The 26,672-nt window shown below is 26.8% G+C and overlaps 9 protein-coding genes across 20 annotated transcripts; 4 read left to right on the top strand and 5 right to left on the bottom strand.

The window, feature by feature from the left end:
- The first annotated feature begins 13 nt into the window (after positions 1–13).
- Positions 14–3,351, top strand: LOC124426648. 3 transcript variants are annotated; one of them, XM_046968586.1, is made up of 8 exons: positions 14–381; positions 1,072–1,638; positions 1,758–1,882; positions 1,997–2,218; positions 2,328–2,515; positions 2,656–2,857; positions 2,919–3,000; positions 3,077–3,351. In XM_046968586.1, exons 2-8 carry the CDS (start codon positions 1,370–1,372, stop codon positions 3,270–3,272), a joined length of 1,284 nt encoding a protein of 427 aa, XP_046824542.1. In that variant the 5' UTR covers positions 14–381; positions 1,072–1,369; the 3' UTR covers positions 3,273–3,351. The 3 variants fall into 3 exon arrangements, with proteins under 3 accessions (XP_046824542.1, XP_046824541.1, XP_046824544.1); XM_046968585.1 differs by having other exon boundaries at positions 14–390; XM_046968588.1 differs by having other exon boundaries at positions 14–416.
- A 158-nt stretch (positions 3,352–3,509) lies between these two features.
- Positions 3,510–4,430, bottom strand: LOC124426854. Its single transcript, XM_046969014.1, has 2 exons — positions 4,105–4,430; positions 3,510–3,994 (listed from the first exon to the last, which is right to left on the bottom strand). Exons 1-2 carry the CDS (start codon positions 4,276–4,278, stop codon positions 3,620–3,622), a joined length of 549 nt encoding a protein of 182 aa, XP_046824970.1. The 5' UTR covers positions 4,279–4,430; the 3' UTR covers positions 3,510–3,619.
- Positions 4,431–4,590: 160 nt separating this feature from the next.
- LOC124426853 (centaurin-gamma-1A) lies at positions 4,591–8,645 on the top strand. 2 transcript variants are annotated; one of them, XM_046969012.1, is made up of 13 exons: positions 4,620–5,064; positions 5,149–5,381; positions 5,469–5,610; positions 5,736–5,867; positions 5,979–6,136; positions 6,217–6,356; positions 6,464–6,662; positions 6,741–6,843; positions 6,923–7,150; positions 7,217–7,334; positions 7,483–7,695; positions 7,793–7,937; positions 8,058–8,645. In XM_046969012.1, exons 1-13 carry the CDS (start codon positions 4,899–4,901, stop codon positions 8,232–8,234), a joined length of 2,154 nt encoding a protein of 717 aa, XP_046824968.1. In that variant the 5' UTR covers positions 4,620–4,898; the 3' UTR covers positions 8,235–8,645. The 2 variants fall into 2 exon arrangements, with proteins under 2 accessions (XP_046824969.1, XP_046824968.1); XM_046969013.1 differs by lacking the exon at positions 8,058–8,645 and having other exon boundaries at positions 4,591–5,064; positions 7,825–7,937.
- Positions 8,646–9,720: 1,075 nt separating this feature from the next.
- On the bottom strand, positions 9,721–12,841 carry LOC124426812 (probable cytochrome P450 6a14). Its single transcript, XM_046968950.1, has 6 exons — positions 12,691–12,841; positions 11,893–12,283; positions 10,821–11,346; positions 10,431–10,652; positions 10,016–10,267; positions 9,721–9,909 (listed from the first exon to the last, which is right to left on the bottom strand). The coding sequence occupies exons 2-6, from the start codon at positions 12,232–12,234 to the stop codon at positions 9,731–9,733; spliced, it is 1,521 nt and encodes a 506-aa protein (XP_046824906.1). The 5' UTR covers positions 12,235–12,283; positions 12,691–12,841; the 3' UTR covers positions 9,721–9,730.
- A 332-nt stretch (positions 12,842–13,173) lies between these two features.
- On the bottom strand, positions 13,174–16,986 carry LOC124426549. Of its 5 annotated transcripts, none has more exons than XM_046968355.1 (8): positions 16,863–16,986; positions 15,475–15,654; positions 15,134–15,395; positions 14,935–15,057; positions 14,648–14,809; positions 14,389–14,550; positions 14,119–14,300; positions 13,174–14,025 (listed from the first exon to the last, which is right to left on the bottom strand). In XM_046968355.1, the coding sequence occupies exons 2-8, from the start codon at positions 15,639–15,641 to the stop codon at positions 13,860–13,862; spliced, it is 1,224 nt and encodes a 407-aa protein (XP_046824311.1). In that variant the 5' UTR covers positions 15,642–15,654; positions 16,863–16,986; the 3' UTR covers positions 13,174–13,859. The 5 variants fall into 5 exon arrangements, with proteins under 5 accessions (XP_046824311.1, XP_046824307.1, XP_046824309.1 ...); XM_046968351.1 differs by lacking the exon at positions 16,863–16,986 and adding an exon at positions 16,458–16,856; XM_046968353.1 differs by lacking the exon at positions 16,863–16,986 and adding an exon at positions 16,533–16,856.
- Positions 16,987–17,201: 215 nt separating this feature from the next.
- LOC124426550 (TM2 domain-containing protein almondex) lies at positions 17,202–18,882 on the top strand. Of its 2 annotated transcripts, none has more exons than XM_046968358.1 (6): positions 17,202–17,541; positions 17,691–17,758; positions 17,861–18,004; positions 18,079–18,200; positions 18,273–18,416; positions 18,546–18,882. In XM_046968358.1, the coding sequence occupies exons 1-6, from the start codon at positions 17,445–17,447 to the stop codon at positions 18,679–18,681; spliced, it is 711 nt and encodes a 236-aa protein (XP_046824314.1). In that variant the 5' UTR covers positions 17,202–17,444; the 3' UTR covers positions 18,682–18,882. The 2 variants fall into 2 exon arrangements, with proteins under 2 accessions (XP_046824314.1, XP_046824313.1); XM_046968357.1 differs by having other exon boundaries at positions 17,205–17,550.
- On the bottom strand, positions 18,868–21,287 carry LOC124426547. Its single transcript, XM_046968349.1, has 4 exons — positions 19,637–21,287; positions 19,265–19,566; positions 19,055–19,172; positions 18,868–18,980 (listed from the first exon to the last, which is right to left on the bottom strand). Exons 1-4 carry the CDS (start codon positions 20,825–20,827, stop codon positions 18,897–18,899), a joined length of 1,695 nt encoding a protein of 564 aa, XP_046824305.1. The 5' UTR covers positions 20,828–21,287; the 3' UTR covers positions 18,868–18,896.
- Positions 21,288–21,360: 73 nt separating this feature from the next.
- LOC124426548 (integrator complex subunit 14) lies at positions 21,361–23,602 on the top strand. Its single transcript, XM_046968350.1, has 6 exons — positions 21,361–21,690; positions 21,775–22,099; positions 22,207–22,418; positions 22,528–22,782; positions 22,854–23,183; positions 23,253–23,602. Exons 1-6 carry the CDS (start codon positions 21,508–21,510, stop codon positions 23,478–23,480), a joined length of 1,533 nt encoding a protein of 510 aa, XP_046824306.1. The 5' UTR covers positions 21,361–21,507; the 3' UTR covers positions 23,481–23,602.
- Positions 23,547–25,505, bottom strand: LOC124426551 (pyroglutamyl-peptidase 1). Of its 4 annotated transcripts, XM_046968360.1 has the most exons (5): positions 24,784–24,826; positions 24,616–24,708; positions 24,466–24,523; positions 24,112–24,389; positions 23,547–24,006 (listed from the first exon to the last, which is right to left on the bottom strand). In XM_046968360.1, exons 4-5 carry the CDS (start codon positions 24,337–24,339, stop codon positions 23,617–23,619), a joined length of 618 nt encoding a protein of 205 aa, XP_046824316.1. In that variant the 5' UTR covers positions 24,340–24,389; positions 24,466–24,523; positions 24,616–24,708; positions 24,784–24,826; the 3' UTR covers positions 23,547–23,616. The 4 variants fall into 4 exon arrangements, with proteins under 4 accessions (XP_046824316.1, XP_046824315.1, XP_046824318.1 ...); XM_046968359.1 differs by lacking the exon at positions 24,784–24,826 and adding an exon at positions 25,192–25,505 and having other exon boundaries at positions 24,112–24,523; XM_046968362.1 differs by lacking the exon at positions 24,784–24,826 and having other exon boundaries at positions 23,547–23,848; positions 23,913–24,006; positions 24,112–24,523; positions 24,616–24,713.
- Positions 25,506–26,672: the final 1,167 nt, after the last annotated feature.

The raw sequence follows: 26,672 nt of genomic DNA, 5'->3' as shown, positions 1-26,672 counted from the left end.
GACAAAAGGAAGAAAGAAAAGAAAAATGGGAAAAGATAAGAACAAAAAGAAGGAAGAAAGGAAGGAAGGAAGGAAAGGACCAAAATTATTTCGACGAAAACAAACGAAAGGAAAATTAATTTGAAAAGGAAGAAAGTAATAGGTTTTAATGAGAGAAGACGAAAAGGTGGAGGACAAAGAGAAGGAAGAGGAGGAGGAGAAGGTGGAGGTGGAGGAGGAGGAGGAGGAGGAGGAAATAGAGCTGGAGGTGGTGAAGAAGGTGGTAGAGGGGCAACAAGGTGGCCAGAAAGAAATGGGTGGACGACGAATATATCGATTTCTTCTAGTTTCACGGGCAACGGACATGCGTCGGCATTCGGAACGTCGGCTGGAAGTCCGACGGTAAGAACGGTACGACACGAAAGCCCATAAAACTCGTGAGAATACTCAACATCGTATATAATTTCAATTACTTCTGTATTTCGTATCGAAATATAACACGCAACGTGCTCTCTCTCTCTCTCTCTCTTTCTCTATCTATTTACGCGCCACGCCTTAAACTTTCGATATATCGAATATACAATACAATATATCCTTCCCGATTGCCGCCTCGATCGATCATCTTCGCGATATCTCGAACGTCCTCGAAAAGGATAATTATTCTAATTCGTCGATTCGCGCATGCGCTCGCGCGGTTAATCAAGCGATAATTTAATATGAAATTCATTAAATGGACAATACAAATTTTATATTATTTATCACGATTTAACACGATAATTCTTTATATTCTTACGTTATTATTTATTCCTATTTTCTTTTTTCTTTGATCACTTTCCTTTTCTCATCTTTTTGCCTGTCCTAATTAATGAACGGACAAAATCTTTTTTTCGTTTCGTTTCGTGTACTTTCATTTCTCATTGAAAAATAATATATTCTTAATGTCGCACGATGGTCATTTAAAAATAGGAAAAAGAAAATATATATATACGCGCGCGCGCACGCATACATCCATACATATATATATATATATATATATACATACATATACATACATACACATAATCTCGTTGATAAGAATATTTCTCTTTGCAGTATCGTCGCTTTAAAGTTATCGACTTCAAGTGTGAAGAACAGAAGCAACCAATAGAGATTTGTACGATTGATACAGGAAATCGCAGAAGACAGACGGATCATGATGGTTTTAACAAAATTACATGCGTAATTATTATAATCGCATGAGAAGATTTAATAATTCGATCATTCTTATTTCTATCTTTTTCCCTTGTTCTTTTATTTTCTTTTAATTGTCTTTTTTTTTTCAACGAAATCGAAGGAACGAGAGAGAGAAACAAAAGAAAAAAAAAAAGAAAAAGAAAAAGAAAAAGAAAAAATGCAGCGTGTCCTCAGTTTTCAAATGGCTCGTGGATTCAGTGAATCGAGCGAATTCGTAACGAAACGCATGTGTTTTTCGTTCCTTTTCTCAGTCGGATTTCTTTGCCTTCTTTGCGGCTTCCTGCTTGGTCGTTTTGCTTCTGAAAGGTCAATAGAATTTCGGACTGAAAGAAAACGACTCGAATTTGCCGGTAATGGTTTAGAACACACGGAACATCTTCGACAACTTTTACTTGAAAAATTAGGAGAAACAACGTCCTATGAAATGTACAGTTTGTTTTTTCTTTATGTATATATATATATATATATATATATATATATATATATATCTTATAAAAAAATTGATTGTATTAAAATCATTAATCAAATTAATTCTTATTAAACAGAAGTCGGACAAAAGAGATAGAAACATACAAAATCAACAAAGAACTATCCGATTTACCGATTTTTCATCGAGTCATTACAAATGATTCTTTCGTTGTTGCTACGTCTCTAGGATCTCGAGAATCCGGTGAGTTTATCGTGTGTGTGTGTGTGTGTGTTGAATGTTTGTACACAAACATACGACAATTTTTTATAATTTTATTTTATACTATATTATACAATAAATATTTGAAATATTTAGACAGGTTCGTGATTTTATCCGCAAGCGGAAATGGAATCGGTATTGCTTTGGAATTAGCAAAATTGTTAAATCAAATTCGAACGGAACATAATTGGAAATCACGTCGTACCCTCATTTTTTGTTTATTCTTGGGTTCCTTAGATATTTGTCCGACTATGATGTCTAATTTTATACGACATAAGATCGTTGCATATATCGCATTGTACGATGACAATTTGCAAGGTTGGTCGATAATTTTATTCAATATTTCAATTATAATAATGAACGTAAAAAATTAAAAATATTATTATTTAAAAATGTTTCGAATTAAAAAATTGTTTTTTCTTTACAGGTAATGGTAATTTTATTTCTGCTGGATCGGACGTGATACAATCTATAATTCTTCAAGAAATTAATATCATTAGAAATTTAAATTCTCCTCAAAATCATAATGTATTTGATCTTAATAATGAGGCATACCGTGATGTTTTATTTCCACGTCTTGCATTGGATATTCCACATGTTGTGTTTTCTTTTATGGTAGGTAATTTAAAAAAAGAATTTTATACATACATATATATATATATATATACGCATATGAATGAATGCGTATTGTTTAATTTATTTCAAATATAAATTTACAAAAGCGTATACTTTATTGTTCTTATTTTTCTATTTAGAAAAAAAATAATTCTGTGAACAATGAAAGTGAAAACAATGAAAGTTTCAAATTACATCGAATTCCTTTAACACAATTAGTCGGTGATACTATTTGGAAATTATCTGAGAGTTTAGTCTTTCATTGGAATACAAAATACTTTAATGATACTATCGTCAATGTATTGGAAACCATAAACATATCAAAATTTCTGGATATCAAAGGTATTTAATAATAATTTTATTAGATATATCAAAGCTATTATTATAAAATATTCTATTTTAGATAATATTAAAGAAACAGTAGAACAATTACTGTCTAGCGTGCAAGTTCTTAACCAAAGGATTGATGCAACTGATGGTAGCAAGTAAATATGTTTTAATTTTGTACTTTGATTATATAATATTAATGTTATCATTAATCATTATACTTTTGTTTTCTAGGTCCTTAGATACAAGAATATTGAATGACATATTAATGGACTTAGACAGATCACTTTTATGTCCAGATAAATATTTTCGTTCTAAGACTGACTTAGCTTCGTTTCACATTTTGTCAGAACAATCTTCTGATATGTTGAATTACTTAAGCGAATTACAAAAATGTTACAATACTGCTGTCCAATTGTTACAAGAATAGTAAAAAAAAAAACAAAAAAAAAAACAAAAACAAAAAGAAAACAACTGTAGAAGAAAGTTAAACATTTATATTAAAAAGATATATACACATTTTAATTGACTGTGGTAATATAAAAATATTATCACTAAACACACTGCTATTATAAAATTATGTATTGTAAGCTTTTTATTATAAAAATAATTTTAATTCAAACATTTTTACAAATTTCTATTTCACGTTAATAATATTTCAATTGGAAACATTTATATATTAAAAAAAAAATAAAAAAAAAAAAAAAAAAGAAAAAAAAAGTAGAAAATATATCTATCTTTGATTAATAAGAATATAAATATACCTTGTCTCTCTGGTCAATGTACGCTTGAAGCACCATATCTAATTTCTCTTTCAAATTGGGAAGCATCAAGAGTTCCTTCAATAGCTTCACAGTTTGGATTGAAAACAGAATAAGCACTTAGCTCACCTTTCTTTTTAGGTCTTGATCTTGTATTTAAACAAATTAATACTAATGCAGATATCACAAAATATACAGCTCCAAATTCAATCTCTATTGCAATTATATATAATGTTAGCCATAAAGAAAAATATAAGAAATATATTATTTTATTTATGAGACTGCATTGCGCATTATCTGTATCATCTTTCAAACTTTCTAAATCTTCTGCATTCTCTAAATTCTCTATTCTATCTTTCGATATATTTCTTTGATTTGACGTTTCAACAGTCTAAAAAATCAAAATCAAAAATTATTAAAAACAATAGATTCGTAAATATAAAAACAACTTTTTTTTTTTTTTTTTTTTTTTTTTTTAAAACAAACACTATTAAGAAATACCTGACATAATTTTTCTGTCTCTTCGTTTGATACTTCTTCGTTTGACAATCTTTCGAAAGTTACGTCAGAATTTCCGTTCCATGGTAGAACACCCTTTATTGAACTTTTAAGCGATTCTATCATTTCTTCTTTATGTTTTTTACGTCTATATGCCTCGAGTCTTGCCTTCATCATTTTCTTCCAAATTCTTCAAATTCAAGTCAAAATCATTTTGCGTATCTACCATATGGATGGATATAAAAGGCGGGTACGTATTTATTATACATTTCTGAATTGTTAGCGAGAAGCATTTATTTACATTTGTCTCTGTTTTATTAAATAGAAATATAATTAATTTTATTTTTTTTTTTTTTTTTTTTTTTTTTTTTTTTTTTTTTTTTTAAGAAAAAAAAGAAAACAAGAAAAAAATGATCTTTCAATCTTACATATACCAAGGATAATTTAAAAATGACGCATTTATTGAATATCTGTTACGTACGTTGATTGGTTGTACGAGTCGAATCAATGAAAGTACGCCTTAAAGTATTTAAGTATTTGCCTGTACGAAGATATCTAAAATGTTCATGAAAAGGTGGAGTTTATTTCACGTAACCTATTTATTCGTCGCAATCTAATAATGTTTATAAATACTTCAATCTGACATATGTTGCGCGATAACTGAACGGCCATTAATAATTGAATTATGTAGAGGTTATTTAATTATTAAGGACATACCACGATGATACTTAATGTAACATTTTTACTATAATATGCAACAATCGTCCATTTAAATAAAAAATAATAATTTGAGGAAAATGACAACTGGCCAAAGTGGGCACGATCATTCTCTTGCAATTCGACAGGAAATTCAACGTTTCGAAAGTGTTCACCCATCGATATATGCCATTTATGATCTAATAGATCTTATATCAGATACGCATATTTCTAAACAAATACGTGAACATGTCGTTGCTATAGAAGGTACACAATCAAAATATTTAAAATATATGTTTTGCATATTTTTAAAATTATATTTATTATTTATTCCTTTAATTTTGTCTTTAGACTCATTTGTGAATAGTCATGAATGGACGTTGGCTAGAGATGTTCCAGAATTACATTTAGGAATTATTGGTTCATCTGATTCAGGGAAATCAGCATTAGTTCATAGATATTTAACTGGTTCGTTTATGCACGAAGAATCTCCAGAAGGTGGACGTTTTAAAAAAGAAGTATTTATCAACGATCAAAGTTATTTGCTTTTAATAAGGGATGAAGGAGGAGTACCAGAAACACAGGTATTTTAAATTAAATATATTCAGTATTACTTTAAATTGATAACTTAAGATATATACATATTTCTTTTTATTCCTATCTCTTTCTAGTTTTCTGCTTGGATAGATGCACTATTATTAGTATTTAGTTTGGAAAGCGAAGAAAGTTTTTCAATACTATGTCATTTTTATAATAGAATGTGCTCTTTTCGAAATATGTCTGAAATACCAAAAATACTTGTAGGAGTACAAGGTTAGTATGTAAATTTTATTTTATACATTAAATCAAAGATTAATTTATAAATTCAGCTTAATTGTATTCAAATATTAACTCATAATATCCCTTTATATGCTTGATTTAAAAAATATTTCTTTTAGATTCAATTAATGATAGTAATCCGCGTGTAATAAAGGATGTAAGGCCACGAAAATTAGCATGTGATTTAACATGTCCATATTATGAAACATGCGCTATTTATGGTTTAAATGTTGAAAGGGTTTTTCAAGATGGTAAATATATTATATTAGTTTTTTTCTTTTTTTTTTTTTTTTTTTTTTAAATATAACAATGTGGAAATATTAATGATAAAATATTTATTAATTTAATAATTAATATTGCAGTCTGTCAAAAAATTATTCAAAGTATATCTATGAAAAACTTCAGATGCAATGGTCAATATTCTATTGAAAATGAAATAAAATACCCTGTACCAATGACTCCAAAAAATGTACAATTGGTTACGAAAGAAATGGATATGACAAATTCATTAAAAGTAGATGTAAGATAATATTTAATATTGCCAAGAATTTAATACACTTGTGTTTGTAACAATTTACTGAAAATATTTTATATTTTCAGGGATCTGAAAAAGATGAAGATTCTAGATCTATTCATAATAGTAATATACAAACTGAATCAGGAATGAATGATGGTTTTCATAATACACAGAATCAACATGGAGAGTTACGATCTTCTATTTTAACTCCAACTACTATTAGGTTTGAGTGACAAATTTATATACACATTAATACTAAATTACATATATATATAAATTAGAATGTCTGTGTAATTCTTTGTAAATATCTTGTAATATTTTTTTTTGTAGAAAATTTAGAAGAAAGTCTAATATATTTACCCCATCAAAAAAAGAAAAATATAACATGGGTGAAATGGGTGTTGGTAGAGAAATACCAGTTAAACAAGGTTATTTATTTAAAAGAAGTAGTAAATCTTTAAAGGAATGGAAAAAGAAATACGTTACATTATTGGAAGATGGACGTTTAACTTATCATTCAAGTTTACATGTAACTATGATGAAAAATAATATAATTATTTATTCATTTATTTACTATCTAATGTATTTATAATTATATCTATTTTAGGATTATATGAATGATAGTAATGGTAAAGAAATATTCTTACAATATGTAACTGTAAAAGTGCCTGGAAAAACCCCAAAAGGTTCAAAATTATCAAATACTCAAGGTAAATGAATATTTGATACTTTAATATAAGGATATTATTTTAGAGAAATAATAATTGTTATGTTTATTGTAATTTTCAGAAGATAGTTTTGAATTTTCAATCATTTCGTTAGAAAATAAAACTTGGCATTTTGAAGCTAATAATGCTGAAGATAGAGAGAGCTGGATTTCTGCTATAGAACAACAAATACTTTCTAGTTTACAAAATAGTGATGGTGAAAAAAAGAATGAGACAGATGCTTTTAAAATGCATTGTATAAAAAATAAAGTCTCTGGAAATGATGCATGTGTCGATTGTGGTGCACCTAGTAAGTAATTACAAATGAGCGTTAATTATAATTACTAATAACTTATTATACTGAATGTTATTTTAGATCCCGATTGGGCTAGTTTAAACTTAGGTGTGCTGATGTGCATTGAATGTTCTGGTATACATAGAAATTTAGGATCACATATTTCTAAAGTTAGATCATTAGACTTGGATGATTGGTCGTAAGTATAATATACATTTATATATACCTTATATATATAGTTCTTTATTAGATATTATTAAATTTTCATATTCATATTTTTTATAACAACAAATTTAGGTATACGGATTGATTGTTAATTATGTAAAATAATAATGCATTGAATATAGCGCAGGTCAATTAAGTGTAATGTTAGCTCTTGGCAATGACATAGCAAATAGTATTTGGGAATATTGCTTAAATGGAAAACAGAAACCAAACCCAGAGTCAACAAGAGAAGAAAAAGAACAATGGATACGATGGAAATATGAAGACAAATCCTTTTTACCACCAATTAATCCAAATATTTCTTTAGGGAAGTTACTTATTGATTCTGTTTGCCGGTGAGCTCCATTTTTTTTCTTTTTTTTTTTTTTTTTTTTTTACATTATGATAAAGTAATATTGTAAAAGTTATTTATCTTTTCTGTTTAAAATATAGGGGTGATATGAGGGCATTTACTTTATGTTTAGCTAGATGTAATTATGAAGATATTAATATCTCTGTCAGCACGGAAGATTTACGAACACCACTTCATTTAGCTTGTGCAACAGGAAATTTAGCTATGGCTCAACTTTTAATTTGGGTTAGTAATTATTTCCATTAATATTATAAAATATCTTAAGTACAAAAAAAAAAGTCTATATAAATATATTTAGAGTCTAATTGTCAATTTGGTGATTATTATATGTATTAAATATTACAGCACAAGGCAAATCCTCAAAACTTAGATCATGAAGGACGAACATGCATGTCTTATGTACGAGCGCTTGAACGAACACTTGACAATTCCTCAGATTCTATGGAAATGCAGAAACTTCTTGAGGTATTGGAACAAGCTAGTATTTCTGGTATAGAGGATGTAGAAACATCTCAGTATTAGAATTTTAATAATACTTTAATAAAATAAATCTTATGTACTTATTGTATAAAAATCTATACAATATTGATTTTTATACAATAAAAATCTATACGATATTGATTGATTTTTATACAATAAAAATCATTTTTATAATCCACAATATTGTTATTTAATTCCAATTGATATATAATAATTAGAAACATGGTATACTTAACTGTTACATTGTGGATTGCACTAATGATTTTTTATGTTATAATACGATTCTTAATTGTATTGTATATGAAGCAGTGCATACCATAGATGACTTTTCCATATTTATTGTACACTTTTTTATCTATTGAATCATATATTTCTCATTAGAGATAAATTTGTACATTGCAAGTAGTTTGTAACAAAAAAAAATCGTAATTCAAAATATAGTTACAAAACGTTCGTGTCGATGAAAGTGAATATTGATAATAAAGCTAGGTATATATATATATATACCTATATATAATACCTATATATATACCTGTATATGTATATATATATATAAGTATATATATACCTATATATATACCTGTGTATATATATATATATATATATATATATATATATTGTCAATGACTGAGAGTACAAAGCACTCATAAATCTAGTTATATTTATATGTTTAAAGCGTTCAATGTATTTAAAAGACGCTTTTACGACTTTTATTTTATTAATTCTATAGTAAATATGATTCTTGCACTAAATTTGTTTAAATTATTTTATGACCTCTTAACTAACATGGTATTATGCTAATATTACGTATTATATATAATACGTGATAATTTTATATGATTTGACCAAGTAAAATTTATTTTCATATTACATATTGATTTCAATATTTTAAAAATAAGAGTGATAAGTAACGAAAAAATAATGTTTACCGTTGAAGGCTCGTGATATAATGATTTATTATCATCATTTTAAATAGACCAGGTAATCGAAAATGTATATATATTTTGTTTACGTTTCTTTTTCAAAGTCCGATTAAAATAATAGCCATTATTTTCAAAGTGATTTATATATAATCTATATATTCTTAATGTGTATGTGCGCGCGCGTGTGTGTATGTACAAATAATTTTTTATAGTCTCTGTGGAATTAAAAAAAAAAAAATTAAACAAATTAATAGATTAATGTTTAAACGATGGGTTAATCTATTATATTTTGTTATTAATTTTATCTAAATATAATGTTTTATTAAATTTGTATTTAACAAATCTTAATCAATTAATTAATATTATTTAAGTAATAACATTTTAATTGTTTATGATAATATTTTAATTTTAAATCGTAATTAATAATATATTAATAATAAAATTAGTCTTTATTTTTCAATAAATGAATATAAATAATAATAATAATCTTATATTTTTTGTTTTAATAATTAATAATTCTATTGATATAGTAACGAACGAAAGTTAAATTTTAAATGTATATGTGTGTGTGTGTGTGTGTTTGTATTTATTATCAAAACGCGATATACATGTTGTTTAACTTTTATTTTCATCAATTTTTTTTAATTTGAGGTACATTCCGTTCAGTGGAGTTAAAATAAATGCATTTGGATTATTTATATAAGGAATCGGTGTTTTTTCGCAAGTTTCGACTTTAAATTTCCTCAGTATCTTTATCAATCCTATTTTACTTTGATAAGAGGCAAATCTTGCACCTAAAAACAAAAAAGTACAATACAATTATTTTCAATTGTATACTTTTAATTGAAATATGAATTTAGATGAATCCATTAGGATGTCACTTTAATTTATTATAATTACCAATGCAATTTCTTGGACCATCCCCAAAAGGTAAATAACACATTGGATGTCTTGTACTTTCAATTTCATGACTAAATCTTTCGGGTTTAAATTCATCCGGTGAAGGATAAATTTCTGGATCCCGTTGAATCGCATAAACAGGTATCCAAATTCTCATACCCTTTGGTACTGTAACTTTATGATTCTCGAACGTATAATCCGATATAGTTTTCCTCATGAGAAATGTTACTGGTGGATATTTCCTTAAAGTTTCTAAATGAATGATATTATTATTATTATTATTATTATTATTATTATTATTATTATTATTATTATTATTATTATTGTTATTATTATTATTTACTTAAATACAGAATATGATAATATTTGAAAAAGGAAAAGAAATGATCTAAAAAAAAAAAAAAAAAATACCTACCGCGAAATACTTGATCCAAATAAGTCATTTCTTTAATATTTTCATATTTTAATGTCTCCCCGTTTATTTTATATTCTTCATTAATTTCTTCTCGTAACTTATCTTGTACCGTAGGATTCAGAGCCAATTCGTATAGAGCATTACTCATTGTTGTAGACGATGTTTCAAAGCCCGCGAGGAAAAATACAAAAGCTTGAGCAGCGAGAAGATCATCTGTGAATTCTAAATTAGAATATAAGTTAATTATAGTATTAATAATTAATTATTATTTCTCTCCCTCTCCTCCCCCTCTCTCTCTCTCTCTCTCTCAAGTGAAGATATTTTTTTTTCAAAGTGAAATAAATGATTAGAATGCAAAAAAAAAAAAAAACACGTATGTAAAATACGTACCAATGCCGTTTAATTTTTCTGGATCATCTTTCAATTTCATAAGAAGATTAACAAAGTCGTTTCTCAAGATATTATGTTTCTTTCTATAATTTATAGTATTTACTATTAATCCTTGAAAGAATTTCGTGACTTCATCTCGTCGGAGAATATAGCCGATTAATTTATAAGCCTGCGGTGCCATATTTCTAATTTTATTTCGTATTATATTTAAAATATTAACTTCGAAAATCGATCTTCCCATTTTACGAAATTCACTATCTTCATCGGCGATCGAATTCATTTCTAATCCGAATGCACAGCTACCGATAACGTCCGTAGTAAATTTAGCTGTTAATTCACGGCACTCGATCGATTCGTTTTTTGCCACAAGTTTTTCTATATAATTTTCAAAATGATCACCGCATTCTAATATTAAATTAAACATCTCCTTTAATTTACCCGAAGTGAAAACTGGAGAAAGTTTAATTCTTAATGGTCGCCATCTTTTTGGTTCCAAACTAAAAAGATGTTGCGATAACGGTTCGACCTAAGGGAAAAAAAAGAGATCGCCATGTTTTTTACGATATTAATGATAATTAATGAATATAAATCATGTACTTATATATAAGATGATTTAGTTATTTGTTTCAATTATATCTTTTTTTTTCTTTTTTTTTTTTTTTTGCTTGAAATTATAAAATAATATTAGAAGAAAGAGATGAATGATTCTAGATTATCTGCAATATTCACGAATTTTTTGTAAATATCTCGCGAATTAATTCTTTCTCGATCCTTGATGTTTTTGTCGAGATTTTTTTTTAAGCGGTACGATGAGATGATTCGATGTATGCAATAAAAAAAAAAAAAAAAAAAAAAAAAGTTTCAATTAAAGGAAATAATTTAATAATAAACATTATTACACTTGTGAAGAAAAAAGAAACATGATCATGAATATGTAGTCGACCTCAAACCATTTTTTTCTAATTTTAATCAATGAATTAGAACTTTCAATTATTATAGTTATATGAATCATCTTATTTATAGTTATACGTTGCGATATATTATATATATATATGTATATACATATTAATACCTTTTCGAATACAGTAATTCCACGATCTGAGATCTTAGAAAAATCTTTTATAAGGACGTCCTTAATCATTTCAGGATCTTTTACGATTAAGATAGGTGTCCTCTTTGTAAATATACCAATTAATGGTTCATTTTTGAACTCAGGGTTATCATAAAGTTCTTTCAAATAATCTCCCATAGATATATTTCCCAACAACGTTTTTCCGATATTTCCTATAACTGGATATGGCCTTGGTCCTGCTACTCCTCGTTCTTTCCAAAAATTAAAAGTTGACGTGAAGTAATAATATAATCCTAAGATAATTGCAACAACTGTGCAAAATATTTCGAAAGTCGTAGCCATTTCAATTTTTATTGATTTCTCGAAACAATCAAAAAGTCGTTACAAGGATCTATAAAAAAAAAAAGAAATATATATATATATATATATATATATAAACAAAAGAAAAATACACACACATAAATACATTTAAAACTAGTATATAATATTTAATACTATATACAAGTATATAGTATTATATGTCGTAAAAATGTACGATGGCCTTGAAACATTGCATCAAACTCAATATCGTATCATTTATTACAGTTGCATATATTCTAATATATTAAAAATTATAATATTATGCATATATTTTAGATCTTATCAATTTTTTCTTTTAAACTAAATTTTACTAATTCTTTGAAATGTTTAAAAAAATTAACTTTTCTTTGTTTCTAAATCGATTTGTAAAATGATAAAAAAAAATTCTTCCTACCATTAGAATCAACTTAAATAAATTAAATGTAATCGCTTACTCACTTTCAATGATGTGATCTCTCGTGCATCATTCATGATACTGACGGGTTTGCCGTGAGATACTGCAAATTATATGGTACTACGCTGGATGCTACAAGATTATTAAAACTAGTCGAGTCACGATGATTTGCAGCCAGACCAGTTTTATCACTGTCTCTTTATCTCAATGTATTTTTTCTTTATACGAATGAAAATACTTTGTATTATGATAAATGAAAATCTTATCAAAAATTAAAATTTATTCTTTTCTCCGTAAAATTATGACGAAACTTATATTGTGTCACATGATGATAAAAATCTGATCAATTAATTATTAAAAATTAATAAATATGCGCATTACTACTTAAGATGTATATTTATTTTTGTAATTTATTTATAACATCCATATATATGAATATATTGTGATATTTACATTTTGATAATTTATTTATTATCATGGTGATTTATTAATTATCGCATATTATCAAAATTTATTATATATTAATCATTATTATTGTGACACACACATTTTATTGTTACATAAAAATCATAATATTTATGAATACTTTACATATGGAATTATCTTAATCTACAGTGCTAAATGAGATCTGAATTTATTATTTTTCTATTATTATCCCATTAATAATCATCATTTCTTTTTTAATCCTCAATAAAATGATATTTCGTACAAATTATTTCGTATCCTAAACATTTTCGTGCTTTTTGCATTATTGAAATATTTAAATGGATAATATTGTTCTATAATTCATCAAAATTGTTCTATATTATTAACATGATAGTTTTTTTTAAAAATGCTTATTACAATAGGGATTATGTGCACAGCTTAATCTATATTTATATATACACAATAAATTTAAAAAATTTGAGAAATAAAAAAGAAATTATATGAACCATTCTTTCATATAAATTTGATAATAATAAAGATATAAATTTTTAATATTACCTACTTAAAATTATTATATGTACTCTTGTAAGATTCAAATACATTTTCATAGCTGTAAGAGAAGATATATTTACATAATTAGATAATTATTCTGTAAATACATTACTAATTATTGTTGCAGTATCAACCTTTGTAGACAGAAAATTAAACACTTGAAGCTAATTGTAATAATGTTACAAAACATCGAACACTCATACACAACAAATGCTTAAACATATATGAAGAGTAACTACGTATCATCGAATGAAGAAACAATCTTTACATTAGGTCTCCTTGATTTGAATTTTTGAACACCTTCTCTTGTAACAGATGTACCAGTTACATCAAGATGCTCTAAACTTAATACATGTTCTGCCAAATAAACAAGACTAGAATTTGAAACCCGTGGATAATTCCTAAAAAACAAAATCATATTCAGTACATGTAAATATGTATTATTTTTTAATCATAACAAATAATTTTATTATAAATTATATCAATTTACCTACCTAACGACTAATGTTTTAAGAAGTGGATTGTTGAATATTTGATTTTCTTCTTCTAAAAATATAATCCCATGCGGAGAAGTATGAATTACTCTTCTAGCGATACTCCCTATGGCACGAATTGCTCTATCTGAGATTAAACGTCTTTGAAAACCATAATTTTCCCAATTACCTTCAACTAAAAACTGAATAAGATAGAAACATTAATATCTCACAATCTAATTAGAAATAATCAAATAATATTAAATTTTACAAATTAAAAGAATATCTCACTTGAACGATATTTCCATCTTCGAGTACAGGTCGCCGAAAATTTCCTGCATCAGTGTTTCTTAATACTGCTGGACATTCCAAATATAAATGCGTTAGAGTTTTAGTACTACTAAAGCAACTAACTTCACTATCTCCAAGTGCAGTATCTCGTAAATCTAAAGTCTTAATTATTTAACAAAAATTCATTATTCACATATTATATAATAGAAATATATTATATAATAGACATTATTATTATATTTAAAAATATAAAAAATACCTCTAATGTTTTAAATCCAAATCTGGTTGCCAAACTGGCATAAGCCACGCATTCACCCAAACGATGACAAGAATTCAATCTGAGTTCTTTAAGTTTTGATATTTTACTAATTACTAATAGAGAATGTGGCATGAACCATTGGCAATTACTTAAAATTAAACACTAAAAATAAATACACATATATAATATGTTATACATTAAAAAAATATCAAACGTGACAGATAAATTAAAAATTTGTCCCCCAAAAAAAAAAAAAAAAAAAGATTAAAATTAATATGGAATCTTACTGTTAAATTAGGCATATGAAGGTCGATTTTAAAGAAATATGACTTATTACTTTGCAAATGACCCATTTCACATCCTTTCAATGAAAGTTTCTCAATTGTTCTTGGAAAATCTGTTATTTCAACCTAAAAATATACAAGTTAATAATGAAGTTAGATATAGATATAAAATATATATAAAATATCCATCATTTATATTTACCTCATCACCATCTATATAATAATCTTCTATAACTAACTCCTTCAGCTGACCACAATGTATGTTTATGGTATCAAAAAATTTTGGTGTCAGTCCTAAACACTTGTTGGAATGTAAATCACCGCGCATTGCTACATTAGTTGTCATTGGTTGAAAGAATTTTGTATATTTTTCTAAATCATTCAGAGGCATGGGAATTGCACGAAAATCCACTTTTCTCCATAAGGTTCTATCGCGCGTAACTTGTGCCAAACGTTGATTACATCTACATTCGATAGAAATAAAACAATATAATTTCTATAACTTTCAATAAAAATGTGCAATTATTATTTGCTATAACTTACAAGCTCAATGCCATAAGATCTTGAGGGTTTAAATATTTCAAAATATTTAATAAAATATCATCACAAAAATCAAGCAAATGCGGATGTAACTCTTCATATCTTATTCTTTTCGATTCACCGCTACTAGAGGGTTCCGGTGATAATGATTTACTTCGTTTCATCTTCATTTTCTTTTTACGCCTATATAATATAAATATTTATTTAATATATAATGAAATGTTAATTCTTCCGCAAATCAAAATAATTTATTATATAGTGTTAACAGTGATACTCATAAAGTCTAACAATTAAATATCAATAACAATTGCACGTTATTTCTTTATCATCATAAGAAAATAGTGACTATGTAAAAATGAAAAAATAAACAATTCTTTATAATTTAATAAAATTTCACATTGAAAATTGAACGAATGTTGAAACATTTTTGAAAACATTTCTAAAATGCACAATAATCTTCTATTCTCAAGATGATAATAAAATGACTGTAACATAAACGATGAAGTTTTAAACAAAATATTGGGTTAGTTCTAATTGTTGTGATTAATCCATGTTTCCTTGGCTGTAGCACAAAAATAATGATAAAATTTCTGCCAACTGTAACAGATTTTCTGCAATTGTAAATCTTATGGAAAAAGAGAAAAGCTTACTGTTTCTTCAATTTAAATAACTTCTTCAATATCCCTTTTCTACACATTTATTTCACTAATATTATAGATGTAAACAAAAGTAATAGAAATATATGTACATGAATAGCTCTTCTAATGAAAATACTAATACGAAATTGTACAGTTAAAAGAGAGACATATCACATCACTTTTCATATATATATATATATGAAATATATATATATATATATATATATATATATATTATATATGTATATATTGTATATACACAAGCAGCATATATATATATATATATAAATGTGTATATATATATATGCACACACCATATATATACGTATGTTGTATATATATACGCACACGAATATCAATAAATAACACAATATTTTCCTTGTAAGGTTATAACGTGAATGCTCAAATGTGTAAAAATCGTACGATGTATAAAACGCCAAATATGGCAACTTTGGTTTCATGAGCCATCCAGAAGAAAAGGCCTTGTCTCCATCTTGTCCCACTTTTTGCAAAATTCTTATATTTCTATGTTGAAAAAAATTCTATATTACGAGTATCGACTCAAGAAATAAATGAATAAAATGAGAACTATATAATAACATAACCTTCGTTAATCCTACTGTCATTCGTTCGGCATTCCTCGTGTCATACATTATTTTCTAGCTTACCAACATATGGATATGAAAAAATATATATGTCAGTAACAATACATTTTGCACACACGCGTATAGATGTAATAATATCGACTCCTACCAAGATCACAGACTTCTAGTTAGAAGAGTTTGTAGCTAAGGTCAAACTTGTAGTTAGTTCAGTCAGTGCCAAAACAAAGCACTGTACGAAACTAAGTGTATTCAATCGTATAGCAAGGCCATTAATAACGGAATAGGCAAAATTCTTTTGTGATTGGATACATTAGAGTACAAACAATATTTTCTTAACAATCATTGGCTATTTTCTCTTATGCGATAAACTTACATCCAATCAGCATACATCTAAAGCTACAATTTGCAAGCTATATTCAAGTTATACTTTATACACTTCTTATATTATTTTAAATGTAAATAAGATAATATATAGAATATCGTAACATATTAATTATCTACATTTGTATTAATAATGAGATGTAATTTTCTTTTATATATTAAATTGAAATATATCGCATAAGTTAAATTTTTTCGTCCCCTTCATTTGACTAATCTCTGTTTATGAATACTTAGAAAGACAGGTCGATCTAAGCCAAACAACGTTATGATATGTGTACAAATAAATTCAATATCTACAAATTTGTTGATCTATAATACATTACAAAAGTAAACTATATTTTTTTTGAGAATGAACGTAATTCGTATTAATTCAAAAAACGTTATTTTCATTTTTTTTGCATTATTATCACATATTGTTAAAGAAGTGCATATGTGTTATGGTAATGGTAAATACGGTAATGATTTCGTGCATATTTTTTATTATTATTAATCATTTTGTAAGGAATGATTTATTTTAATATAATAATTGGATATAATGTTTGTAGTTTAGTAATAATTGTAAAACAGTTACTTTGTATGTTATTTGATATTACAGATCGTATAATAAGTTATGCGTTAAAAGAATCTAATGCAAATTCTACGCCTGCTTATAGTAGTAGAAAGGTAAAGTTTTGTCTGATATATATATATAAAAATTTATTCAAAAATATATATAATCGTCAAGAAGTATAAATATATGATTTATAATTGTAAGCATTACCGTAGGAAGAAATCTCAGGTTTGTGTCCAGTCGGAGTACCGTGTTCTGACTTAGGAGCAGAATGTTTAAAATGTAATTTAAATCTTAATTGCGTTTATGGAGCAATTTATGTTGCAAATTGTACTATAGCAGAATACGTTGATTGTATAGTATGTATCAAATAACAGTCTATCCTATAAGTCTATTTAATTGTAATTTCATTTTTCATTTTCTTTGTAATTAGGGTGAACAAAACTTTCAAAAAGAATATATATGTCGTTATTGTTATCAAACCGAACATTGGGAACATCAATGTCATCTAAAGAATTCATGTAGTTCTGTAGCATCGCCTCAACAATATTACAGGTATATTAGATTAAAAGAAGAAGATGATTAAATGGCTTAAACGTTTGTCCCAAATGCATACTTCTTTTTTAGAACAAATTGTACAGTTAATAGTAATGTATTGTGTTTGGGAAAAAGGAAATTTATGAAAAATTTACGATGCAATTGGACGGTAGGATATAGGTGGTCTACCGCCTTGATACTGAGCATTACTTTAGGAGGCTTTGGTGCAGATAGGTAACTTTAACTTCTAATATTATTATCTTATTAACGATGTAATTTTATATACTTTAATTTGCTTATATAATAAGATATTAGAAACATAGATAATTATAAAAATAACTACTATATTTAATAACAAAACAGATTCTATTTGGGACATTGGCAAGAAGGTATTGGCAAATTATTTAGTTTTGGAGGGCTTGGTGTATGGACTTTGATTGATGTAATATTGATTTCTATGAGATATTTAGGACCAGCAGATGGATCTCTTTATATTTAAATATTATTCTTTCTTGTTAAAACTAATTTAGGATTATTTATGAGACCTCTCGAATTTCATGTAAAAAGCCTATATATTATATTATTATTTTATTAGATCTAACTCGCATAGTTTTTATGAAATTAATATTTGTTGACTTTTAAATCGAGAACTGAAATGAAATGTGATATGTATATAAATACACAATTTTTTTTCTTATAAGTATAAAATATTTATTACTTAGTACATAGTATTCCAACCAAGCATTTTTCAACATATTTAAAGGTAGAAATTGTATCCTTAACATCATCTTCATCGATCTGAAAAATAAAAAATATTATATAAAAATTTTTTACCGATATATTTCATATATAAAATATAATTATGTATTAACTAGTATAGACTGATAACCAAGCTGTTTGATCAGTCTAAGTTTTAAATTCATAAGACCATGTGGAATTTTAGAATTCCGTAAACATGTGATGTCATTTAACACATCGATATGAAAAGATCTGTAAAAGTCAGAAGTAATATAGCAACACGTACATATACAATATTATACATATTTCAATTAAAAAATTTATTTATTAGTAAAAATTATTACCCTAAAGTTGAATGATCAAAACTAACACCTGCAATATATATTCCTTTTGCAGGAGAGTTGATAATAATATTTTGAAGTTTCATTTGTTCAGAAAGTCCATTTACAATTGTACATATAGTTTTTAAAGATTTCTGTATCTTCATAGCTACATATACCTCAGTAAACAAATCATTAGGCAATTTAATATTTGGAGATTCAGTTTGAATAGTATGAAGTAATAAACATAAGCTAGTTCTTATTTTCCAAAATTTGTTATTATGTGCTTCCACAAAAATATTTCTTTTAATACATTCCTCTATCATCTAAAATATGTTTATGTGTAAAACATTTGTATAAAATATAGACATTATAAATCATTAATGGATAACATACAAATTCTGCTTGATATCCAAGAATCCATAATGACAACAATATACGTAATAATTCCTTTGGTTCATTAAAGATAACAGATTGTGTATTATTGACATAATTTTTAACTTCTAATAATTGTGCATCTGTTAATTTGTAATTTAATATACAAATGCTCCATAAAAATCCATCTATGTATTTAGATTTATAGATTTGTTTCTTATGGAAATTTGATTCATCTTTAATCGTTTTATTTATCGATGAGATATTGTCTATTATATCTGTGACTAACCGTTTTAATACTGTAGGTTCCAATAGGTACATATGTGAATATAATTTTAAAATATGCACTGCTGATATTATGTGATATTTATGATTATGGTTAATTATTTCTTTGTTTAAATTGCTTGGAAAAAAATTTTTTGTAGCTCCAGCATGTCGTACAACTTTGCATAATGGTACAAGTAAATTTAAATTATTAATCAGAAATGTAGCTTCGCTTTCTATTAACTTTTCAACATGTTCTATGTGCTTTTGCATTAATTTAATTCCACATTTAAATAATGTCTCTGATGCAATGCATTTTTCAAGTAATGATAATTTTTCAAATTCCACATATTTCCAAGTCATTTGTATATCTTTTACTGCTTTATCTTTTCTTAAACCAAAGAAGTAAAGGCAGAGCATGATTTCATCTTTATTAAAAATATTATTTGATATTCCTTCCCGCAATAATTCTATGCATTTAATATAGAAATTCAGTTCTATAATTTTATAAGATACAGTTTTACTTAAAAATAATAATAATTTAAAAATATCGCAGTACGACATAACCTCTAAAAGGTTACAAAATTTTATATCAATATCATTTATTTCATGGAGCAATACATATACGGGCTGTTGATACATAAAATTTATTAATGCATTTAACATCTCTTTTTTCTGAATTTTTTTTAAATCTATTAAAGATGTATTATATTTCTTGTCATCTGTAATAGTTCTAGATACATTATTATCTATCCCATTTTTTAATGTATTTGATAAAGTTTCTTTAGAATGGATGTTATTCTTTAATCTTTCTTCTAAAAATTGCAAAATCATTGGTTTGAATGATTTATAACATTTTCCATAGATCAGATTATTACTATTTCCTTCATGAATTCGAAAAGTGTTTACAACTAATCTAATAGTTGTACGTACGTTGTGATTCAACATATATAAAAAAATTTTTGAACGATTTATTATATTGACAAATAATATTACTGTAAAATGCCCTATACAAATTTCTAATTTTTCTTATAATCTTTTGTAAGAATATATGAACGTGTATTTCATATTAAACGGAATAGTATTAAAATACAATTCACTGACACATAAAATCCAGTATTACGGTACACTTAAATCGAACACAGTTCATGCAGAAATGTGTCATCGCTTTATTAATTTTGTGCTTCTTTTTGTATGCAATATATGTCTTTCGATATGTTATGAATAAAATAGACTGTCTATTTAAAGAACTATAAGCGAAGGAACTATCGTTAAATCTTAAGAGATTTGTCCTTAAATTATTCTAACCACTTTGTTTGCTAAATCATAAAATATTTTGCTAAGTTCTGAAATATCCGTATAAAAGATCTATTTTATATATAATAAATGAATAATATAATATTATGCGAAGATATTATATTCTTTATATAATATAAGTATTATATACGTATACATGTGCTTGACTTACAGCTATGCTTTTATATATATACGTATATGCATATGTATCTACACACTTTATATACTTAACCTATAAAAAAAAAAAAAAACAAATTTCATGCAACAAGTGAAAAGAACAATATTGAAAGATCAAATGTATTTTAATTGAAGTATTAAATGAATTTATTAAAATGCCAACAGTTATAGCATTAGATGTTTCTCTATCAATGAGACGTCCTGTAACAATTGGAAGTACAGGAAATAGTGATAATTCTCAAAGTGAACAATTAACAAGGCATCATTTAGCAATTCATGGAATAAATGCCTTATTACATTATTTACAAACTAATTCTAAATTGGAATTTGTTTCTTTGGTAAAAATTAATAAATATATCCTATAATTTGTTTAAGTATTTTAATGAAACAGTTGGTTGTTTCAAAGTGGAATTTTATTTTAGGTATTATTTTCATCGCTTTATGAAGTAATATGTCCATTTACTCGTGACTATGATAGTATACGTGCAAAGTTACAAAATATAGAGGAATGTGACAAAACCTGCATTGAAACAGCTTTACATGGTGTTAATAATGTGATCATGGCAGAATGGGGCAATACTACGGCCTGCCAAGTAGTTTTAATAACAGATGGTAATCCTGGTATTGGACCAATGTCTTTGGGAGATTCGTTAAATTCCTTAAATGTAACAAGAGATATGAATCCTTTTCCATTACCTTTTCCATATCCAGGAAAATTAAGTGTCGTTTGTATTGCACCATCTCAAGGTAATATTCATTTTGTAATTTTATATATTTAACATTTATAACATTAATTTTATATATTTATCTTATATATATTTTACATTTGTATTTATACGTATGTATTGTTTTAGATCCAGGCTTGTCTGTAGGTTTACCTCTTTACCAACGCCTAATTGATTTAGCTGGATGTGACAGTATTATATTAGTACCAGATTCTCCTCTCACAAAGCATTCTGTTGCAGTATGTTTCCAAAAACTAGCAGAAACAAATTATGTGTCTTTTCAAGGTTATTTAAAGTGTGGCTATTTAGGTTCACGTATTCTTTTATCTCCACCTCCTATGGTAATTTGTTTGTTAATAACTTATGTGAAAATTAAACCACTTTGTTTTTTGTGTAGAATTATTTTTAACTGAAATTTTTAATAATATATAGTCATTATTTTTCTTTTAGCCATATACAAAGAAAACAGATTTTGAACTGATATCTGGTTTAATGATATCAAAGAATATTGAAATTTGTGGATTTATATCCGTAGCAGATGTTGGTAGTCCTAATGCTATATCTAGACATTTAGTTTTACCATTGCCTACTGAAAAAAATGCAAATATGCAAGGTATATCGTTGGAAGAAGATTCAGATACAGATGAAAATGGAGATGAAGGCAAAATACCATCCTTTTGTGTATTATTACATGGAGCTTTAAAGGTTCTTTATTTCTAAATTAAATAGGTATTTTTTTTAACAAAGAAATATTTTAATAAAATAATTGTTTACAGGTAGAAAATATGGCAGCTCTATGTTTATTGAATAATGAATGGTTTGGTTTTATTTATTCATGGGCAGATACAAAAAAGAAGTCAAATTTAATGTTAACGGTTCTAGAACCAGGACCTGATATCGTACCATGGTTAGGTAATTTCAATAATTTAGGTCCAGCTGATGCAGCTCAAGGTGCACAAGTTTCTTTCCCTGTTAGACCTACTGAAAAGAGAAGTTATACACAAAATGCACCGTCATGGATTCGACAAGTGGGATTGCAATCTGATATTCAAAAAATATTAAGACATGCAAGAAAATTGCCAGAGAAGACACAAAATTTTTACAAAGTAAGTCTAAGATATCATCTATTTGTTTTTTGACAAATATTTAAATAATTCTATGCTTTCTTTAAATAGGAAGTAAACAGGTTACGCAGAGCAGCAGCCTCTATGGGCTTTGTAGAATTGTTGGAAGGTTTGGCATGTATACTAGAACGAGAGTGTACATTGTTACCACCAAATTTAAATCCAGATTGCACAATACAGTTAGGACACGTCGCTGCAATGTTACGAAAACCTGAATTTCTCGAACTAAGATATAATATTCCACCGACACGAACCAAATTTCAACAAGAAGGTTCATAAAGTGACAAAAATATGCATTTGCAATAATGTATTTATATTAAATGTTAAGGATAAAAATATTAGATATTAAGTATCATTGTTTTTTATAAGATAATAGTAAAATTTTACATTTTTTACTATAATGCTCGTTATGTTTTTAATCATCATTTAAGGTTTTAACCAGAAAATATATAATATCATACAAACCCTTGCTAGTTTGCATGCTAGAATATACATGAAGATCAGGAACATGAACAAATAATGTTTTTTGCGTTTTAATATTCAATGATTGATAAAATATATATTCGCACAAATATCTTCCAGCATCATAAGAAATGCAAGCTTTGCATCCACTTTCTGATGAATTCTCATTAATACTGTCGCAAAGTCTATTAACATTTATGTCTGTTTTTAAAATTTGATAAACAGTACATATTTCATTGGGACATTTACCATTTATATCAGGTCTTGCATAGCCTGTACTGTGAGCAATGTGTTCTATGGTTAAGCAACTTGCTTTGTAAGAGACACCTACATGTATAACGATCTAAACAAAATACTGACAATTAATTATTGTATCTGTTAACTTAAATACTACTTAATTAACAAATTATTGGGAGAGTAAGCTATATACAATATAACAATTACATACTACAGGATTGTGTTCTTCCCATAGTTTGGATATTTCTGTAGATACGTATTCATAAGATACAGGTATCTGTTTCGTAATTAATTGAATGTTACATAATTCTGATTGTGGCCACAGTTTAGACAATTCTTTCACAGCTTCCCAACTTGCATTAACAATATGGTTACCAAATGGTCCAAATCCAGTTATTAAAATTTTTTTCCCACTTATATTCAATTGATTTTCACGCATTTTTATAAATGCAAGTTTTAATGAATTTTCACACAATGACTTGCTCAAATCTTGAACAATAGTACAATATATTTTCTTTACATAACAGCAATTGTTAAATATTTACAGAACGATAATTTTGGTTACATTTAAATAACACGTTGATAAATCAAATGCGTATCTCTCCTTGTGTTAATCTATGTAACTGAAATGGTGTTTTTACGAATATATAAATTTTCACAATTTTTGATAAATTATTTAAATGAAATTACAAATAATGAAACATATTAAACTTACTTTATATGGTTATATCTTGACATAACTTAAATAGCATTAAGCATGTTTATTGGAAAGATACGAATGATTAGATATAGAGGCTCTTTATTCAAACTAGAATTTAAAGTTGTCATTATTAATGTAAATAAAAAAAATTATACATTATGTTTTGTGGTTACAAAGTTTTACCATACAGTAACATGCTCTAGATTCCAGAATTTTAATCACATTAGAAAAAAAAGATACAAAAATAAAAAAGTAGTAATAATTAATTATTTAGTTTGACTATATTAAATTTTAAATAACATCAGTTTTGCAAATAATATAAATAACCAATCAGATATCATCTGTCATGACACCCATTTTATTTCATATGCCATTTTAAATATTACATTAGAACAGATACAAGCTCAGAAGCAACGTCAAAGTTTCCACGTTTTTTTCCTTTTTATTTCAAAATTTTAAGAATTTTGTATCCCAAAAAAGACAAAGATATATATATAAGATATAGGTATATATAAGACTGTAATTGTAGTTTAAGTATTTAACAGGTTATTTTTTTCAGGTTATATAAATTCGACATATTAAATATCGCACCATGCCATCAAAATCGGAGTAACAAAATCGAACTCGATTTTTCCTTATTGAAAGAAAAAAACCCAACTAAGGGTACACATCGGAGGAAACATTTCCAAAGATCCTACCCGAGAGGTTTGCACGATGCTTAGATAGTAGCTCGCACAAAGACTCACACACATGGATCCAATACATGGGTTCTACCTAAGAGATTTATAAATAATAATTAATAAGAGTAAATGAGAATAAATAGGAAATATATGGGCTTGATAATAACTATAAGAACGATTAGAAAAGCTTTCTATGCATTTCTTTAAGAAATTATTTTAGAATTCTACTATATTTAATCATTTATTTATTGAAGTATAATTGGCAATGTAAAATGAAAATACGTTAATCTTTAGTTGGAATTATATTGAAAAGATATTGGAAAAGTTTTAAAATATGCAGCCATTCGCTCGGTAGTACTTGTATGAAATAAGATTTCAATACATCGCAAGTACTACCGACCCAGATCTCACCACGTGGAGGTTGCTGCATCTGGAGATCCATGAATTGACGGTAACTCAACTCAAAAAAAATCCACATTCCGTAATACCGATCCAGACATAAAGATTATTAAGTTTCACACATAACGAATTATTAAGTACGATCGTTGATACTTTCCAAATTTCGAACAATAAAAAGCGCAATCTTTAGTAAGATTTTAAATCGTGTCCGTATGTGTTAGAATAAGGTTGACTCTAAAGTCTACGTTCGCGTAATAATCTAATCGAATTTTCGATCAAATAAAATGAAGTTCACGGATAGGACCTTTAATCGCGACTTAAATAAGACGTAAGTCTTAGAAAAATGGTGACTTTATTCTATAATCCGTGTTCTTGGAACGATACGAGCAATCAAATGAAGTTTAATTCCACCCGCGAAAATCCACGCTTATGCCCGCCGACACGTACGCCAGTATTCTCTTATTCTTCCCCTATTCTCGCGTAAAAATCGATGATGAATCGACGAGACATTCGACTATAGGTCGGACTAATCCTACCGCAGGTGAATTTATCCCTTAATAATTCAAACTGAAGAAGATAAAGAGAAGAAGAAAATAAGAGAAAGAAAATAAAAAATAGACGAAACGTGAACTCACGTGATAACGATGGAACTCGGAACGTGAGGTGAATATATTGAATATTGTTCAATGATCACTTGATGATTTTAAGAGAAGAAGAAGAGAAGATAAAGAAGAGAAAAAAATATGAGATAAAAAAGAGAGACGGAGAAAAAAAAGAAAAGGAAAGTAACTCTACACAGCAGCCTGCACAAAGCCCTACACTCATGGGCCCTACTCATGGTTCTCACCCCGAGACTTATAAATAATAATTAATAAAAATAAATTATAATAAATAGGAATGACAGCGAACATAAATACGATAGAAAAGTTTTCTGTGCGTTTCAATTTTAAATCGATGGTATATCTATCATTTACTTACAATTACTCGCTTATA

This window comes from Vespa crabro, chromosome 9, assembly GCF_910589235.1.
Source record: "Vespa crabro chromosome 9, iyVesCrab1.2, whole genome shotgun sequence".
Classification (NCBI taxonomy): Eukaryota; Metazoa; Arthropoda; class Insecta; order Hymenoptera; family Vespidae; genus Vespa; species Vespa crabro.
Note: the sequence above shows the minus strand (reverse complement) of the source record. Positions and strands in the feature narration are given on the sequence as shown.